The sequence below is a fragment of the Dreissena polymorpha genome, chromosome 1, assembly GCF_020536995.1.
Source record: "Dreissena polymorpha isolate Duluth1 chromosome 1, UMN_Dpol_1.0, whole genome shotgun sequence".
In the NCBI taxonomy this organism is placed as follows: Eukaryota; Metazoa; Mollusca; class Bivalvia; order Myida; family Dreissenidae; genus Dreissena; species Dreissena polymorpha.
In genome coordinates, this window is record NC_068355.1 from 34,610,368 (window position 1) to 34,628,566 (window position 18,199).

Sequence of the window (18,199 nt, forward strand, 5' to 3'; positions counted from 1 at the left end):
TGCAACACATTTTTCTTTAGTTATTGTGCATGACAGAATGATTAGGTCTAAGAAACGACCATTCCCTGTCTCTGGCAAATCTGTGATAACTAATTTCTTGGTCAGGATTAATAATGAACCGTCGCTGTCAGAGAGTTCAATAAGTGAACGTGAAAGTGTCCAGGACGTAGCAAGTGATCGTGAGACTTCCCAACCACCAACAAAGCGGTCCAAGCAGCGTGCCAGTGGGTTTGATAGTAGTTGGAAGAAAGATTTTCCATGGGTCACAGAAGTTGAAGGAGGTTAGAGTGTTGAGTTCTTTACCGCACTTGGGTTATATAACAAGCATTTAAGTTTTCACAAATGAGTCGTGCTCTGAGAAAAGGGGGTTTAATGCATGTGTGTAAAGTGACGTCACAGATTAGCCTGTGCAGTTCGCAAATGAGTAGCGCTCTGAGAAAAGGGGGTTTAATGCATGTGCGTGAAGTGACGTCCATGATTAGCCTGTTCATTTCAGATAATTACATTTCAATATGAACGCATAAATAAATGTAACTTTTCAAACATGCAATGGAATATTTAATACAACAGTTGTTTGAAAATTAAAATATTTTGTAGGTATGATGTGCTCTTTGTGCATTCGTCACATGTGCAGACCTGCGCGTTCAGCAATCGGTAGTGCCCCGTGGGTAGATGTGCCTTGCACTTGGATAGCAAGGGACTCACTTAATCGCCATCAGAGGACAGAGACCCACTCCCAGGCCAAACTTCTGGAGGCAAACCGCCTGGCTCCAAGAAATCTGGTGGGGCAGCTTGAAGAGATGGGCTGTCTACAGAAAAGTGCTAGGATCGCAGCATTCAAGAATTTGTACTGGTTGATGAAGCAGGAAGTTCCTCACACAACAAACTACCTCCCTCTTAATGATCTTGGTAAGTAACTGCGCATTATGATATTCGGACATTGCTTATTTTAATATTTTCTATATCAATAAAGAGCATTTCATAAAGTTGCTTGCTAATAAAAAATGTATGTTGAATAATTGCTGTTTCAGTGAAGCTCCAAGGCTGCTCCATCCTGGCTAACATGAACCAGGGTCAGAACAACAAAGGTGAATCTCAGCGCTTTGTACAGGAAGCGGTTCTGGCCATGGGCAACATCATTCGGCAGGACATCCTGACCCAGGCCATCGACTCCCCATGGTACACCATCATGGTGGATGAGACAACAGATATATCTGTTATCAGTGAGATGACAGTATATATAAGGTACATTGGGGCAGAACAAGACTGTACAACTTTAATCTAGTAGTTTTTTAGAGCTTCTGTTGTTAATGGCATTCTGATAAAAATATCTGTTATAATTCCTGATATTTTGATAAACATCTCTGTTATAATTCCTGACATGATATTCATCAGGTTCCTGAAAGATGGCAGGAGCCAGACAAGATTCCTGTCAATACTGCCACTAAACGACTGCAAGGCAGAGACCATCACTTCAAGTCTCACAACACACCTTAGAGAGCTCCATCTGCCACTCGATCGTATGTGTGCCTTCGGCAGCGATGGTGCCCCTGTTATGGTGGGTTCAAAAAATGGTGTCGCTGCCCAGTTGAGGAAACTTGTACCGCACCTCATAAACAACCATTGTGTGGCTCACCGTCTCGCCCTGGCAGCCGGACAAGCAGCAAATGGATTGACATACATGCTCAAGTTTAAGGACATCATAGGAGACTTGTATCGTTTCTACGCAAAGAGTGCTGTGCGAAAGCGGGGATTACACGAGATTCAAGTAAGTGTTTAAAGAGCAAACACAAACATAGTTATTTGTTGAATTTATTAGGTAATTTTGTTGACAGAAATAATCATGATATTTAAAGCATGTGGAGATTTATACTGTTTTGTTTTGAAATGTTGTCATTAAATCTTGTATTTTAAGGAGTTACTCCAGGAGCCAGATCTCAAGCTTGTGGAGGCGAAGGATGTGCGTTGGCTGTCACATGACAAGGCGACCACTACCCTGAGGAGGTGCCTTCCCTCTGTGTACAAAAGCTTGGAGCGTGAGGCTGAAGAAAGAAACGATGCAAGGGCAGCTGGTCTCGCAAAATTCTCTCAGAACTACCAGTTTGTGCTGACACTGCACATGATGTGTGACGTGCTTCCACATCTTTCTGATCTATCCAAGGCAATGCAGGTATGTAAACAAAAAACAAATAGAAAATGTATTTCATTCAGTGTTAATTATATTTCTTATGTTTCCAGTTCCGTTTATTTTGTTTAAGTGTATTATTATACACAAGCCCGAGTCTATATATAGTTATGTGTGTTTCAGGCAAAAGATGCAATCTACACATGCATCAAGCCTCTAGTCCTTGGAACTCTGGCCATTCTTCAGGGCCTCTTGAATACCCCAGGAGAACACTTCCAGGCAGCCCCCGATAGAGTGGCCCTTCTCCATGCAGATGGCTTTGGCATCACTGTGCCCACTGAAGAGCAGGTCCAGCATTTCAGTGACAAGGTATGTGTTTGCTAGCATAGGAGTTCATTAAGCTGCAACAATCTTAATGTATTAGTAAATAAATACAAAGACAAGCTAACACTTGGCATATCAATAATTAATCTGTTTCCAACTCATTTCCAGTTGTACCGGCCTTTTGTGCAGCAGCTGATGTCCAACATAGAAGAGCGATTTCCAGACTTGCCATTGCTGCAGCTCTTCGAGGCTTTCAACACCACCAAGTTCCCCACTGGAGATATGGGCAACCATGGCGAACAGGACATCAAGGTAATGCACTAAACTAGAACATGATATCTACAGTCAACCAATATAATTTCAAAGATGTACTCCATTATAATCAATTGTTAATTATCAGATTGTGTGACAATATTTATAAAATCAATCAGTGTAACTTTTTTATTGTTTAGAAACTGGCTGACCACTTCAACCTTCCCGTTGACGCAACACTGCACAACTGGAGGCAGGTTCGAGGCAGCCTACAGGGCACAGAGAAGAAGGCTGAAGAGGCAATGGAGTGGGTGACCATCCATTTGCGTAATAGCCACGACCAGCTCTACAAGCTGGCAGCCGTTGGCCTGCTCCTCCCTACATCTACAGCTGGTAGGTACTTGACTAGGCTGTCAAGAGCACAATAGCAAACGAATGATGTTTTTGTTTTGCCTAAATATCTCTTTGTTCTTAAATCAAAGCGATTCAATAGATATTATTTCAGAGTAGTTTACAATATTGTGTGTATTTCAGACTGCGAGAGGGGATTCAGCACGATGAAAAGGATAAAGACGGAAAATCGTGCTCGCATGAAGTCTGCTGTCCTCAATGCACTGATGACGGTCAGCATTGAAGGGCCAGACATTGAGGCAGTAGACTTCGGGAAAATGGTGGATGCCTGGCACCAGGAGAAGCCTCGCAGAACAGTGTTTTGAACATGTAATATGTGACTGTATTGTTGTTGTTTTTCAATCATGTTTTGCTTGCTAATGTCTACTGTTATTCTGATTTTTATTTAATATTTAAATACATGACTTGAATGAAATAAATTGAGGACAAATAAATAAATAAAAAAAAGAGAAAATGTTGTGTTTTAGAAGCTCCCAAGTAGTGTAGATTTTGATTTAGAACAGTTAAAAACAATAAAAAAATCGACACGCGCAATGGGGCAAGCCCCCTTCCGCACCAACCCCCGTCCACGCTGTCTTTCCGCTGTGCCTGCCCAAATTCCTCGGGAAATGCCTGATATTTACATAGCACAACAACAGTATTTTCACAAGCTAACAATTATAGGTTGCAATAAATTATAATTTGCAAACATATGAGACTTCTGTAGACAAAAGTTAGAAGTGTTTTTACAACATATTGACTATTAAGGTTTTTTAATTTTACTGCTACATGACAAATGAAATGAAATAAAATCAATTTGTATAATTCATGGTTTATAAAATTTAAAATATTAAATAAATGATTTACTTCTTAGTTTTAAAAATATCATAATCTGAATACTGAAAATATAGTTGCAATATATACAGTAGCAATGTCCTAACCAATGTCCTTTCTTTAGCAACAATGTCCATGATAACTTTTACTTGATTGCATGACACTTTTTCGAAAAACGAAATTAAAAAGTGTCATTACAAGTAAAGTCATTACTCATCACAGACTGTGATATCTGGCGAAGCAACCATCCTGACACAGGTGGACACCGCAAGTAGCACACCCGAACTTCGTCTCCTTCCGCTGCTTCAGGTATCAGGTGTGGTGCTTGCAGGTCTTTGTCTTGTCGGAGAGTCGGGACATGACATGGCCCCCATGTTCATCTGCTCCACCAAGCCATCTCTCCCTTTGCCTTCCGGTGCTGCACCTTTTCTTTTGCAGAACCCGCCAGCCAGTTCCCGATAAGTTCCAGGCGGAAATCAAGGTGGGTGAACCGATTCCTGCCAATTCTCCTGCGGGACGTCAGTTTGTACATGATGAAGGCATTCACTATGCAACAGTTCAGAAGAAACCAGAAGAGGTATCGCCAGTAGTTCTTTGAACAGCTCCCAACGTCAAACTTAGTGTGGTACTGATCATGCAGGTCGACACCACCCATATTAATGTTGTAGACGTTCACACTGTGTGGCGACTGTAGCTGCAGGACGTTGACTCCACATCGTCACTGTACAGGTAAAATGACGGTAGGGTTTCAACATGAACAAGTGGTGAACAAGTCGCGTGTCCTTCCACACAGTGGCAGTCAGGTTGGTGCCGCCCATCTGCATGATCTTGAAGTCTCCGCGCTGTTGTACCTCTGCTGGTTTCTTCAACTGGCTCGGGAATCCCTTCCTGTTGATCCTGACAGTCCCCCAGGCGTAGAGGCCCTTCTCCAGGAGTTCCTTCATGAGAGGTATACCTGTGAAGAAGTTGTCGAAGAATAACCAGCAGAAGGAGTGGTAGATGTGGTCCACTAGCCTCATCACAACGTTGTGGCCAAGTCCATGTTCCGTCTGGTTATTCTGTCTCCCCAGGTATACCTCAAAACGAGCAAGGAAGGCTGTCCTGGCATCGCAGAGCATCCACACCTTGATTCCCCTCTTGATCGGCTTGGCGGGCATATACTGTCTAAAGCTGATGCGGTCGGTAAACGCAATCATGGCCTCGTCAATGGGGACCTCCTTGTTGAGCGTGTAGATGTCCTGGAATGTCCGGCTGACGCTCTCCATGACAGGTCGCAGCTTGAAGAGTTTGTCGTACCCGGGCTCTCCCCTTCCTGGCTCAGTCGACCAGTCCGCAACATGGAAGTACTGCACCAGCTTCTGAAACCTGTTGCATTTCATGGTGTTGGTGATTCCAGCATTGTTGATGAAGGGATTGGACGACCAGAACATCTCGGCATTGGGGAGCTGGTTGATTCCCGTCAGGATGTTGATGGCCAGGAATCCCCTCATCTCTTCTTCAGTTGTGTCCTGCCATCTAAGGTCTGTTGGTATGTCCGGCTGTGCCATCTTCGAAGCGAAGTAACCATTCGTATGCACCACAATGGACCAAAGCAGCTGCGGAGAGAACAGCAGCCAAAAGTAATTCATGGGAGTGGCTGTGTCCACATAGAATCAATCTGGCAGGCGTTCTCATCAGAGTCACTGTCAAATAACTGATATAAGTAGTCAGCCGTGGTAACAGAATAAATCTGTGCAAATAATACGAGGATATAACAAGTAATACAAGCGTATGCGAATGCAATAGGAAATGCAGTGAGAACCCCACCTTAAAATATCAATTTTTTAACTGAAACATAAGGCGGTTAATCTTTTCATTTGTAGGCATTTTGTTTCATTACAGTCTCCATGCAGTTTTCAGATCATTATCTTTGTGCTTTATTTCCCGAACTCGTTAGTTTCTGGACACGTGTTGTACTGAAAAAAGCCACCGCGATGGCGTTTTATGGCCCAAACAAGCCCAAGGTGTCTAGTATCCCGTGTGTTTTATCCTTAAATGTTAGATAAGCGTGTGCACTATTAATTATTATGTTGGTCAGTACAAAAGGCCTACTGAAAACCGCCGACTGCGTCTTTGTTTTATTGCTCAATCAAGCAGCGATAATCCAATATCCTGTGTATTACATAAACACCAACTTTAGATAAGCACGTGTCGTCTGTCAAAATCATGATTTTATATGTCCTTTAACATATCGAAGTAATTCTCGTGAATTATCTCAGACACGCGACTTGCTTTATACATTTATCATTACGATATTAATTTTCATACGATTTGCTAAAAACAAATGAGAACCAAACAAACATACACAGACAACACAAAATATTAATAATTATGACAAATTAAATGGAAAAAAAAGTTGGTTTATTTTTCACAAATCATTTTTACTTTCTCCCAATTTCCAGAAAATGACTTGTACATTTGCATTAAATCTAAATATAGATGACGCTGCTAATTGGTCTTTGTAAAAGAATATGAACTGTACATGGCACTTTGCGTGCAATCAGATACAGTACAATAATTGTTGCAATATTGAAGGAACTAAAATATGAAAATGATGACAGCGTATATTACTTTTATTTTATTCAGGAAAATGTCAAAATCATTTGTGAGATACCCCGATACTCAAATGGAAATTTACTACGAAGTGTTTACAATGTTGTCGGCGCTACGCGTTTTTTTGTATAAATAAATACACCCACGCCTATTTTCGCGCGCTTTTTGTCAAGATCAACACTGGATACGAAAATATCACGGGCATATACATGTATTTATTTGTGGCTACAATTTGTAAAAGGACATGAACTGCACAAGATGCGCGCACACCACATTAAGTTATTTACGTGTGTTGGACTACCCTTGTTCCGATTGGACACCTATTTCATCAAATTTTTAAATAGAAACATATGTCGAAATTCATTTGATACTTGAGAAAAATGTTGGATGTCTGTGTGAGTTTTTTTAGCACTTTTGTCGTCAATATTAATCAGAATTTGCATTTGAAAATGGACAATGGGAATATACTGGATTATAGGGTAATGGATAGACACTGAAAAATCGCATGTATGCGGTAATCGATAGTGACGGTAATAAACGCATGTATCGGGGAATCGATAGATTCGGGATTATCTATCAAGGAAAGGGTTAAACCTACTGGAATGAAACTGTAAGAAGTGCATTCAATAAAATGCTAATTTAGACTGACTTAAAGCACATAATACATATAGTACAAATGACTGCCCAGGTTAACAAGAATGGTACATTTTATTTGAAACTAATTCCAGATGGGCTATGTTATGACGTTTGAACTTGAATCATGGGTTTGACATGGGCCTTTATAAAGAATACTTGTTAAACAATACAATATAGTCACTACTTATAAAGAATGTAAAATTATGCCTTTGCTAGCCAAACTTATTTAAAGGGACCTTTTCACGTTTCTGTCAATTGACAAAATTAAACAACAAGAGGGCCATGATGGCCCTGAATCGCTCGACCGACTAACCAAATACAAGCACAACCCAGTGTTCATCAAGATAAACATTCTGACCAAATTTCATAAAGATTGGATGAAAACTGCGACCTCTATTGTCTTCACAAGGTTTTTCTATTATTTAACCTAGTGACCTAGTTTTTGACCTAGTGACCTAGTTTTTGACTTCACATGACCCAATTACAATCCCAATCCAGATTTCATCAAGATAAACATTCTTACCAAATTTCATAAAGATTGGATGAAAACTGTGACCTCTACTGTCTACACAAACAAATTGTTGATGGTTTTTCTATTATTTGCCCTAGTGCCCTAGTTTTTGACCTCAGATGACCCAAATACACTCCCAACCTTGATTATATTAAGATAAACATTCTGACCAAATTTCATAAAGATTGGATGAAAACTGTGACCTCTATTGTCTACACAAGGTTTTTCTATTATTTGACCTAGTTTTTGACCTAGTGACCTACTTTTTGACCCCAGATGACCCAAATACATTCTCAAGCCAGATTTATCAAGATAAACATACTGAATTTGATAAAGATTGGATGAAAACTGCGACCTCTATTGTCTACAAAAGGTTTTTCTATTATTTGACCTAGTTTTTGACCGTGACCTAGTGTTTGACCCCAGATGACCCAAATACAATCCCATCCCATATTTCATAAAGATAAACATTCTGACCAAATGTTATTAACATTGGATGAAAACTGTGACCTCTACTGTCTACACAAACAAATTGTTGATGATTTTTCAATTATTTGACCTTGTGACCTAGTTTTTGAGCCCAAATGACCCAAATACAATCCCAACTCAGATTTCATCAAAATAAACATTTTGACCAAATTTCATAAAGATTGGATGAAAACTGCGACCTCTATTGTCTACACAAGGTTTTTTCTATTATTTGACCTATTATTTGACCTATTATGTGATCTAGTTTTTGACCTAGTGACCTAGTTTTTGACCCCAGATGACCCAAATACAATCCCAACCAAGATTTTATCAAGATAAACATTCTGACCAAATTTCATAAAGATTGGATGAAAACTGTGACCTCTACTGTCTACACAAACAAATTATTGATGCACGCACACACGCACGCACACACAACGGACACCGGACATCACACAGTCACATAAGCTCACCATGTCACTTTGTGACAGGTGAGCTAAATATGTTTCAGTTTTGTAAATTTTTGTTGTAGTTATGATATGTGTGAGGAAACAGTAATACTATACATAAACTGTGCTCTAAAATATCCATTATATGTATATTTTGAGGATTTAAAAACGTGAACATTATAGAGCGTTGCAACGCAAAACAATTGAATAATTTGAAGAGTTCTGCTGCTGTTGTTATATTTTGTGAAACTACGAGGACTGCTTATATAAAGTTTGGAATAAATCAATCATAGTATGAGCACGGATGGCAGAGTGGTCTAAACGATATACTCCAGGGTTCAGTGAATCGAGCCCATTTGAGCGTTACTTTTTTCTTTCTTTAATTTGTTATACTAGAGCTCTTTAGATCCAATGTTTACATGTACATGTATTAATATAAAACATTTAATGACAATTATCAATACATGCAAAAATCTTTTATAAGGTCCCTCTAAGGACAAAGTTTTATGGATTGGTTTCTTATATTTTACATTTGATCTTGAACAGTGAACTTAACCTCAGACCAATGGGTCTGGTTCTTGCACTCTTTCAATCCATGCCTGTAACTTCTACCAAATAATAAAACAATCTATCTAATTGTAATGGACAACATATTTTCCATTTGTCTCTTTCAGAGTTCATATGATAAAAAGTTAGTACAAATAACACCAACAGACCTATTTTTAGATTTGTTGAAAATATAGCAAGTATGGTGACACTTGTTTTATTTGAACCATGAAGATCAATTAAAATTATATGCAATCATGAACACATGCATGTGCCGTCAGACTATTGGATTCTTATTAGGTAACACATACAATATCCTGATAAAAATTTGCTTTACAAAACAATTAAGTATTAATATCACATAAACATTCTAAAATACACAATAAGATAATTGATCAATATATTTTAACACGAGCAGCGCATAACGGGTGCCAGCGCTCGGCTGCAGGTGCAGTTTTAAATAAATGAAAGCATGTCAGATTTTTTTAGAGGTCACAGTGACCTTGACCTTTGACCTAGTGACCCCAAAATGGGTGTGGGGTGTAGAACTCATCAAGGTGTATCTACATACATGTATGAAGTTTCAAAGTTGTAGGTGGAAGCACTTTGATTTTAAAACAAAATGTAAAGGTTTTAACACGACGTGGACGGCGGATGGCGGACGTCGGATGATATTACCTCGGGTTTTCTCTGAAAAAAGCCGTGCTAAAAAATAAATATCAGAGAAAGATTGAACTCATTTATCATTTAATCATACAGACGGCTATGTTGATTAACATTTCACTGTTAATGCGTTGTAACCCTGGGAGCTCACTTTGGTGCAAACCAGATTTTGACCCAAACTTAGGTATACACACTGCCGTGCGTTTGATATGTTTTTGTTTTGATATTTTGTAATAGCAATTATAAAAGTGGTTTGAAATGGTACGCCATCTTATCATTGGCTATAGTATAGTCATTGTTGAAATAATGCCCAATGCCTTATTAATTCAGAAGTGTAAATAAAATCAAACGCTAATGTATACAGTCCTTTTTGAGTTGTATTAACTGTAATGGTGGAAAGTTCAAAATCAGGTCCGTTCTACTCACAACCATACACCGGACTTCTTTTCAAATCTAATTGCCTACATTATGCTAGGTTTGTTATTTCAACATTGAATGCTAAACAACCCCCAGCTTGGAACAACAGCTTAAAGTCACGGCCTATAGATTAATAAATCCTTGTTGATGATGGGCAACTCTGAAAACCAGCAAGGTTGTCAAGACACACAATTATTACACTTACATTACACAAGCAACATTCCAGGCAAGGATACAGCAGAAATAAAAGATACATGTTTAATAAAAAATCAACGTGTAAGCGTTGGTTATTGCGGTAATAACCAGTGGTTTGCGTAGTAATTAAACCACGAGTGGTTTGATAACAAGCATCGGAACAACAAACGTGCAGACGATGTTAGACAAATTGCAGACAATTTGTAATTTGCTAAAATCAGACATTTGGCCTGAAAGGGACGATTGAACCTGACCTTTGATATCTCATTGTTACATTGACGTTTGAGCTACTAGAGAGAAGATTGTTACACATGACACACATTTGATCTCTGATTCTTTACTTGACATTTGAGCTACTAGAGAGAAGATTGTTACACATGACACACATTTGATCTCTGATTCTTTACTTGACATTTGAGCTTCTAGAGACAAGATTGTTACACATGACACACATTTGATCTCTGATTCTTTACTTGACATTTGAGCTACTAGAGAGAAGATTGTTACACATGACACACAATCTCCAATGGTTAACATGTGAAGTGCATCATATTAAAATTGCATGATGAATGACAAAGGCACTGTCAGTGAACAATGTACTTTAAGGCTAAATATTTAGATGGTCGTAATCAATTTTTAGATTGCGGGATGAATGAAAAAATACAGTGCAGACGACCTTGTCGTAACGCGTGCAGGCAAATAAAAGCCACAGTCATATTGAATCTTATAAAAACAAGAAAAGTTGTTGAAATGATAAACTTTGTTTATGGATCGGTGCAAATACCTTGATAAACAGTATTATAATTAAGTGTAGGGTAATTAAAAGGTAGTAATAAGTGTAGGGTAATGGTGTTAATGAATTGCAATTCTCCTATTGATATCTACACACCCATGATAGTTCATGTTGACATATTGTAGTCTATATAAGATACATGTAAAGCCTTAAACGTTACATCATACAAACACAACAAAGGGCAATAACTCTTAAAAAAGTGCAGGGTTATGGTTATTGTACATTGCACATCTTCCCATTAATTTCTACACATTCATGAAGTTTCATGTTGAAATAGTGTAGCCAACTGAGATATTGCCCTGAAAAGTTCTATCATACAAATAAAACTAACACTTCTCACTATCAATATACCATCTGTCTATAATCTTCCTTGTTAAAAAGAACACTCACTGATAATAACATTAAATAAAATATTATTGCTTACTGTATAATGCAAATTTTATACAAAATAAACACAACAAAAACATGTTTGGGAACTTATATGTGGCCGCACAAGCAATTTTGACCCATTTGTGCAAAAAAAAACATTTTTAAAATATATCATCATTTTCTGGTAGATAAGAGTTTAGGGCATCAAAGTATGAAATTTTGTGCAAAAATTCCTAGTATTTTTCATTATACAGCCTTTTTCGTGAACACAGTGTATGAAATAAATTGCAAAAGTCTAACTGAGTTTGTTTTTATTGCTCAAAAACTACTCATTTTAAGCATTATTCAAGTAAACGAATACACAAGTAAAATAGTTTTAAAATGTTTACATATAAACACATGTTTACATATCAACACACTGTTAAAAGCATCTTTTTTTAATTAAAAATGGTTTCCATGGTTACCATTATTTGAATGTTGGTATTTTATCCCCAAATTAACATTTTTTCTATGTTTTAAACATAAAACATAAAATTCGTCACAACAATCTTGATGAATAATTATAGAAATGTGTACGCAATTATTAATATTTGTGAAAATGCATAATATTAAAAAGATATGTATTTGTAGCTAGTTTATTGAAAGATGGTAAATATTGATAACACCACAGGTTCAATCATCCATTTTATACACAAGTTAATGTGATCAAGATCCATGTGTAAATAATTTATGATATATTTTAACACAATGCACAAATACCATAAAACTGAAGGTGTATATTTGTATCACACTAAAATGTAAACAAATCAGTTGTCTGATAGTGTGTAAAAATGTAAATAATATTGCTTTTGTGTGCATATGAAGAATTACCGGTATTTAAAATAGCTGTTTATGAATGTGTATGCAAAAAAAATAGGTTTAAACATACTTATTAAAATAATGATCACAAAGAACAAGGCGTGTCACCGTAGGATGACGTATGCCCCCTTTTTCCACATTTTTTCAAAACCTAAACGCAAAAACTAAACGCAAAGTGTAACGGAATTTCAGATGGACAGACTGATGGACAGTGCGATCACTATATGCCACCCTACTGGGGGCATAAAAATGAAATGCACATATATCTATCATTGCTTTTTAATAAAATGGATTGTGTTGGAAGAACTGCATTTATATGTACATGTAATCTTTATTAAAGTTAATATTGAAATAAGTAAACAAGTTCATGTTGAATTTTATTATTTTGATTGCCAAATGATTATTGCAAATTTATTTGGTCATTATTGCAAGCTATATAGATTCCATTTCATACTTGTAGCATTTTATTTAAAAAATGTATCAACATTTACTACAGTGTTTTAAGTTGTGCTTTTTTTACTTGAGGAAAGGGCCCAGTCTTATATTTTGGGTGAATAATAAATCTAAACACGGAAAAAGGTGAAAAAAAAAATATTGAACAAGATGCGTTTGTGAAACACAATGTCCCCCTATATGACGTTTGACCTTGTAGGATGACCTTGACCGTGACCCTTCACCACTCAAAATGTGCAGCTCCATGAGATACACATGCATTTCAAATATAAAATTGCTAGCTTCAATATTGCAGAAGTGACATTACATGAGCAATTTTGACCCATATATTTGACCTTGAAGGATGACCTATAGTAGTGGGGGACATAAAAAAGGTAAAAGAAAACATTCCTTTTGACAGTTTTAAAGCATGCGCTTGAAATTGTCCATGTTATTTTGCAATGAGATATTCACACTTTTGTTAAATTTCACTGGCTTTCTTTATCGAGCATGAAATCTCGAATTACATACAACAAAGTGCCAAACATATACATTCATCCTCAATTTTACATAAATATACACTTAATTGTGACTTTCTATATTTAATATCACTGTCAGAATATGTTTAATCTTGTTTTTATGCCCCTTTCTTCGAAGAAGAGGGGGTGTATTGTTTTTGGCTTGTCTGTCATTCTGTCATTCTGTCCCAAATCTTTAACCTTGGTTAAAGTTTGATAACTTTTGCAATATTGAAGATAGCAACTTCATATTTGGCATGCATGTGTATCTCATGGAGTTGCACATTTTGAGTGGTATAAAGTCAAGGTCATCCTTCAAGGTAAAATATCATTGCATGATTTTGTCCCAAAACTTTAACCTTGGTTTAAGTTTGGTCATAAGTTTTGGAATATTGAAGATAGCAACTTGATATTTGGCATGCATGTGTATGTCATAGAGCTGCACATTTGGATTGCTGAAAGGTCAAGGTCATCCTTCAAGGTCAAAGGTATAAAAAAAAGGTGCAGTAAGGGGCATTTTTTTCTGACAAACACAGCTCTTGTTTTATATTGCTTTTGATAAATGTTTGTGCAAATGAACTACATCATGAAATGATGAAACATTTATACAACCATTGCCTAAATATGTTATTGTTAACCAATTAAAAATTCAATGATTTAAATTCATTTAAAATTAAATAATATACTTTATTATTCTGTGCACTTAACTTTCATACCTAAAACTCAAAAAAGATTCCACTAACTTCATAATAAGCAATATGAAAACGCATGCAATATATGCAATTACAAGAGCACCGCATAACGGGTGCCACGCTCGGCTGCGAAAACTTGTCAGAATTATTTTTTTAAGAGGTCACAGTGACCTTGACCTTTGACCCAAAAATGGGTGTGGCGTGTAGAACTCATCAAGGTGCATCTTCATATGAAGTTTCAAAGTTGTAGTAGGAAGCACTTTGATTGTAGAGCAAAATGTCAAGGTTTTAGAACAACGCCGGCGGACGACACGACAACGACGAGCTGGCTATGACAATACCTCAGGTTTTCTCCGAAAACATCCAAGCTAATAAATGGATCATCTGAATGAACTCTTTATCAAGTTAAACAAATAAATTATGTATGAATAAAATACTTAATTATATTATTTGCTATGTCAGGCAGTCACTTCAAATATTGTTTATTATAGCGTAAAAAAGTTAAGGAATAAAATTATCGAAAATAAATATATTTACATACATATTCAAAAGAACAAAGCAAATTGGTATTATTAATTTTTGGGAAATCATTGAATTTTCATAATAACAAAACTTACGACTGGTACTGTAATCTGTCAGTCAAATTTATATAAGGAAATTCCAAAGTTTCTATAGTCCTCGCCCATCAATTTCGTGTAAAGGACAGTTTCTTGAATTACAAAATTCGGGGCTCTCTGCTTTGTTTTTTCCAACTTTTTCCTGCATTTACAGTACTTCCGTGTTTTGTCAAAATCATGAAAATGTGTGATACGTTTGTTGTTGAAAAAGAGATCAACGACAACAGCATAAAATCGATACAGATATTTTGAGACAACTGTTTCGACATATGCCGGAACCGTTAACCTTGTACATAATGCACTTTTTTTATTAATTAGCTATCCACCACGTGAAATATTACAAATTATTCTGACTACACATTTGTTCAGTGAACGTGTTCCACCATTTTGCGGGCTCTTCCTAGCGTCATGTTACTAAATATAGTAATATTTCTGAGTGAACGGTCAAGTTTAAGAATTATTTAAGAAACGAAAACACATTAATTTCCCATAAGTAATTTAGGTAAAATCTTACCTTAGATGATACCTTAGGTACGTTTTGAATAAGAAAGTTAAGGAAATCCTTACCTTAGCAAAATTGTTTGATAACTAAGGAAATTTTCTCCTTAAACCATAGGTGCTTTATGAATACTGGCCCTGACTACTGTGTCATAATTTAATGTCTTCAGCACATTTATATTTAGCATAAATTGATTGCATCAACAATTCTTTCCATTATTAGCTAGGTGAATTAACATAAAAATCTTGCAAATCTGTAAGCAATCATGAAATTTTGCATGAACTCTCAGTTTGATATGCACTATTGATAGAAATCGTTAGCCACTCAAAAATTCAAAATGGCGGCCATTTAAGATGGCCGCCATTTCCGATTCAATCTATACAGCCATGCTGGGTATATCTTAAGCAACTGTGTGTAAAAATTGTGCAAATCTTCAATTTAGCATGACATCTGGTATAAACACTAAGTTTGATACACACTTTTGATAAAATCCTTTGTTAGTCAAAAATTCAAGATGGCGTCCAGTTACAAGATGGCCGCCATTTCTGGTCTCAGTTTATGTGAACAAGTTGGGCAGCTTACATAAGTATGAACAATAATCAAGAAAATCAGCAAGCAAACATGCAATTTGGTATAAAAACTAAGTTTGATGTGCGTTTTTAATAAAACCTTTGAGCCACCCGAAGATAGAAGATGGCGTCGATTTTTTTTCAAGATGGCAGCCGTTTCTGGTCTCAGTTTTGATGTCCAAGTTGGGTTTATCTTAAACTAGTATTATTTGGGTATTTTAGACATGAGTATTAGTATATGTGACAATTAACGCTTGTAGAGCTTAGAGTTATATATATATTGCAACAGCCAGCCTCAGTTTGTGTGACAAAAATGACTTCAAACTTTAGAAATATGAACTTTGATTCCTCTAAACATTTTCTAAAATTAAAGCTTAGTTACATGAAGAACAATACAATTTGGTATCTTATTTTGAAATTAAAAACCTTACTGACTGATATCAACTTGAATGCATTTTTTGTATATTTTATTATCCCCACGCTTTTTGAAAAAAAGGTGGGGATATTGTGGTTATCTCCGCCGTCCGTCCGTCTGTCTGTCCGTCCGTCCTGGCCACTATCTCCTCCTACACTAAAAGCACTAGAACCTTGAAACTTACACACATGGTAGCTATGAGCATATGTGCGACCCTGCACTATTTGGAATTTTGATCTGACCCCTGGGTCAAAAGTTATAGCGGTTGGGGTGGGGCCGCGTCAGAAATTATCACTCACTTTTTTAGGTTATTTTACATTTACTTCTTTATTTCTACACCGATTCACTTCAAATTGATACTGGACCTCTCTTATGACAATACGGTCAATCTCAACCATGCATGGCCCCATTCCCAACCCTGGGGCGCCCCGCCCACATAGGCCACACCCACCAAAAATTTCCATTTACTATAATTTTTTCATTTCTACACGGATTCACTTCAAATTGATACTGAACTTTTGTTATGACATTAGGGTCAATCTCAACTATGCATGGCCCCAATCCCAACCCTGGGGCGCCCGCCCACATAGGCCACACCCACCAAAAAATTCCATTTACGATAATTTTTTCATTTCTACACGGATTCACTTCAAATTGATACTGAACTTCTCTTATGACATTAGGGTCAATCTCAACTATGCATGGCCCCATAACCAACCCTGGGGCCCCGCCCACATAGACCACACCCACCCAAAATTGCCTTTACTATAATTTTGTCATTTCTACACCGATTCACTTCAAATTGATATTGAACTTCTCTTATGACAATACAGTCAATCTCAACTATGCATGGCCCCATTACCAACCCTGGGGCGCCCCGCCCACATAGACCACACCCACCCAAAATTGCCTTTTACTATAATTTCTTCATTTCTACACCGATTCACTTCAAATTGATACTGAACCTCTCTTATGACAATACGGTCAATCTCAACTATGCATGGCACAATTACCAACCCTGGGGCCCCGCCCACATAGACCACACCCACCCAAAATTGCCTTTTACTATAATTTCTTCATTTCTACACCAATTCACTTCTAATTGATGATGAACTTCTCTTATGACAATACGGTCAATCTCAGCTATGCATGGCCCCATTACCAACCCTGGGGCACACCTAGGTCAAACATTCGGCGTGGGGATACGCGTCGGCCTCTGCCGCGCCATTTCTAGTTATTTATAGCGATTGTAAATGCAAATATCAATGAAAGTTCCATTAACAACAAACTTAAACTAGAGTTGAATCCAAACAATTAGCTCACCATGTTAGGATTTTAAACAAAAGCATGAACCAATTGGATTTAAAATCGGATTATAAACGATTATATATTTTATTTTTTGACTTCGTTTATGACATTCAATTTTAGGAATCAACACTGATACAGAACACAGACAAGATGTATCTAGGATGGCCATACTTGTAAATAAACACACTGATGGTATAATTATTGGCATTTTCCCATTACACACTCATTGTTTCAGTCTCAGAAGGACATGTTCGTCTTTGAAGTGAAGTTAAATGAAGTTCATATTATTAATTGCATGCGTGCAGGTCACATTATTAATTGCATGCGTGTATGTGTGAACATATTTATCAATGGATGTTTGTTTTGCAAAAAAATATAGGGCGATGCAGAGAATTTCTTTAAACGATATTCATGATTGAAGAAGTTTTTAATGTAACGCTTTTTACACTATTGATAAAGTGCAGATGCCAGATTGTACTGAATCGCAATTTGCAACGCTGAACCCGTTATATAAAAGCAATAGCATATCCAACGCGAATTCATTTGTTTAGAAATTCTAATAAAACTTTGCGAATGTCTGTGTTGATACGAATTCAAAATGAGCAATGAGCTTGCAAAGTATGCAGTTATGATAGATGTTTCCTGATTTGCTGTCATATGCATTCAGAAGAAGATGAGTGCATGTTTGATAATGACAAATATGATCTCTTGTTACATGCAGTTATGC

At 36.9% G+C, this 18,199-nt stretch overlaps 2 protein-coding genes across 2 annotated transcripts; one reads left to right on the forward strand and one right to left on the reverse strand.

Moving 5' to 3' along the window:
- Positions 1–37: 37 nt before the first annotated feature.
- LOC127867061 (zinc finger protein 862-like) lies at positions 38–3,536 on the forward strand. Its single transcript, XM_052408051.1, has 9 exons — positions 38–281; positions 598–909; positions 1,032–1,245; positions 1,396–1,768; positions 1,916–2,170; positions 2,309–2,494; positions 2,618–2,761; positions 2,902–3,094; positions 3,236–3,536. The coding sequence occupies exons 1-9, from the start codon at positions 38–40 to the stop codon at positions 3,415–3,417; spliced, it is 2,103 nt and encodes a 700-aa protein (XP_052264011.1). The 3' UTR covers positions 3,418–3,536.
- A 1,045-nt stretch (positions 3,537–4,581) lies between these two features.
- On the reverse strand, positions 4,582–5,472 carry LOC127867110 (piggyBac transposable element-derived protein 4-like). The gene has a single exon (XM_052408155.1). It carries the CDS (start codon positions 5,470–5,472, stop codon positions 4,582–4,584), a length of 891 nt encoding a protein of 296 aa, XP_052264115.1.
- Between the last annotated feature and the right edge of the window lie 12,727 nt (positions 5,473–18,199).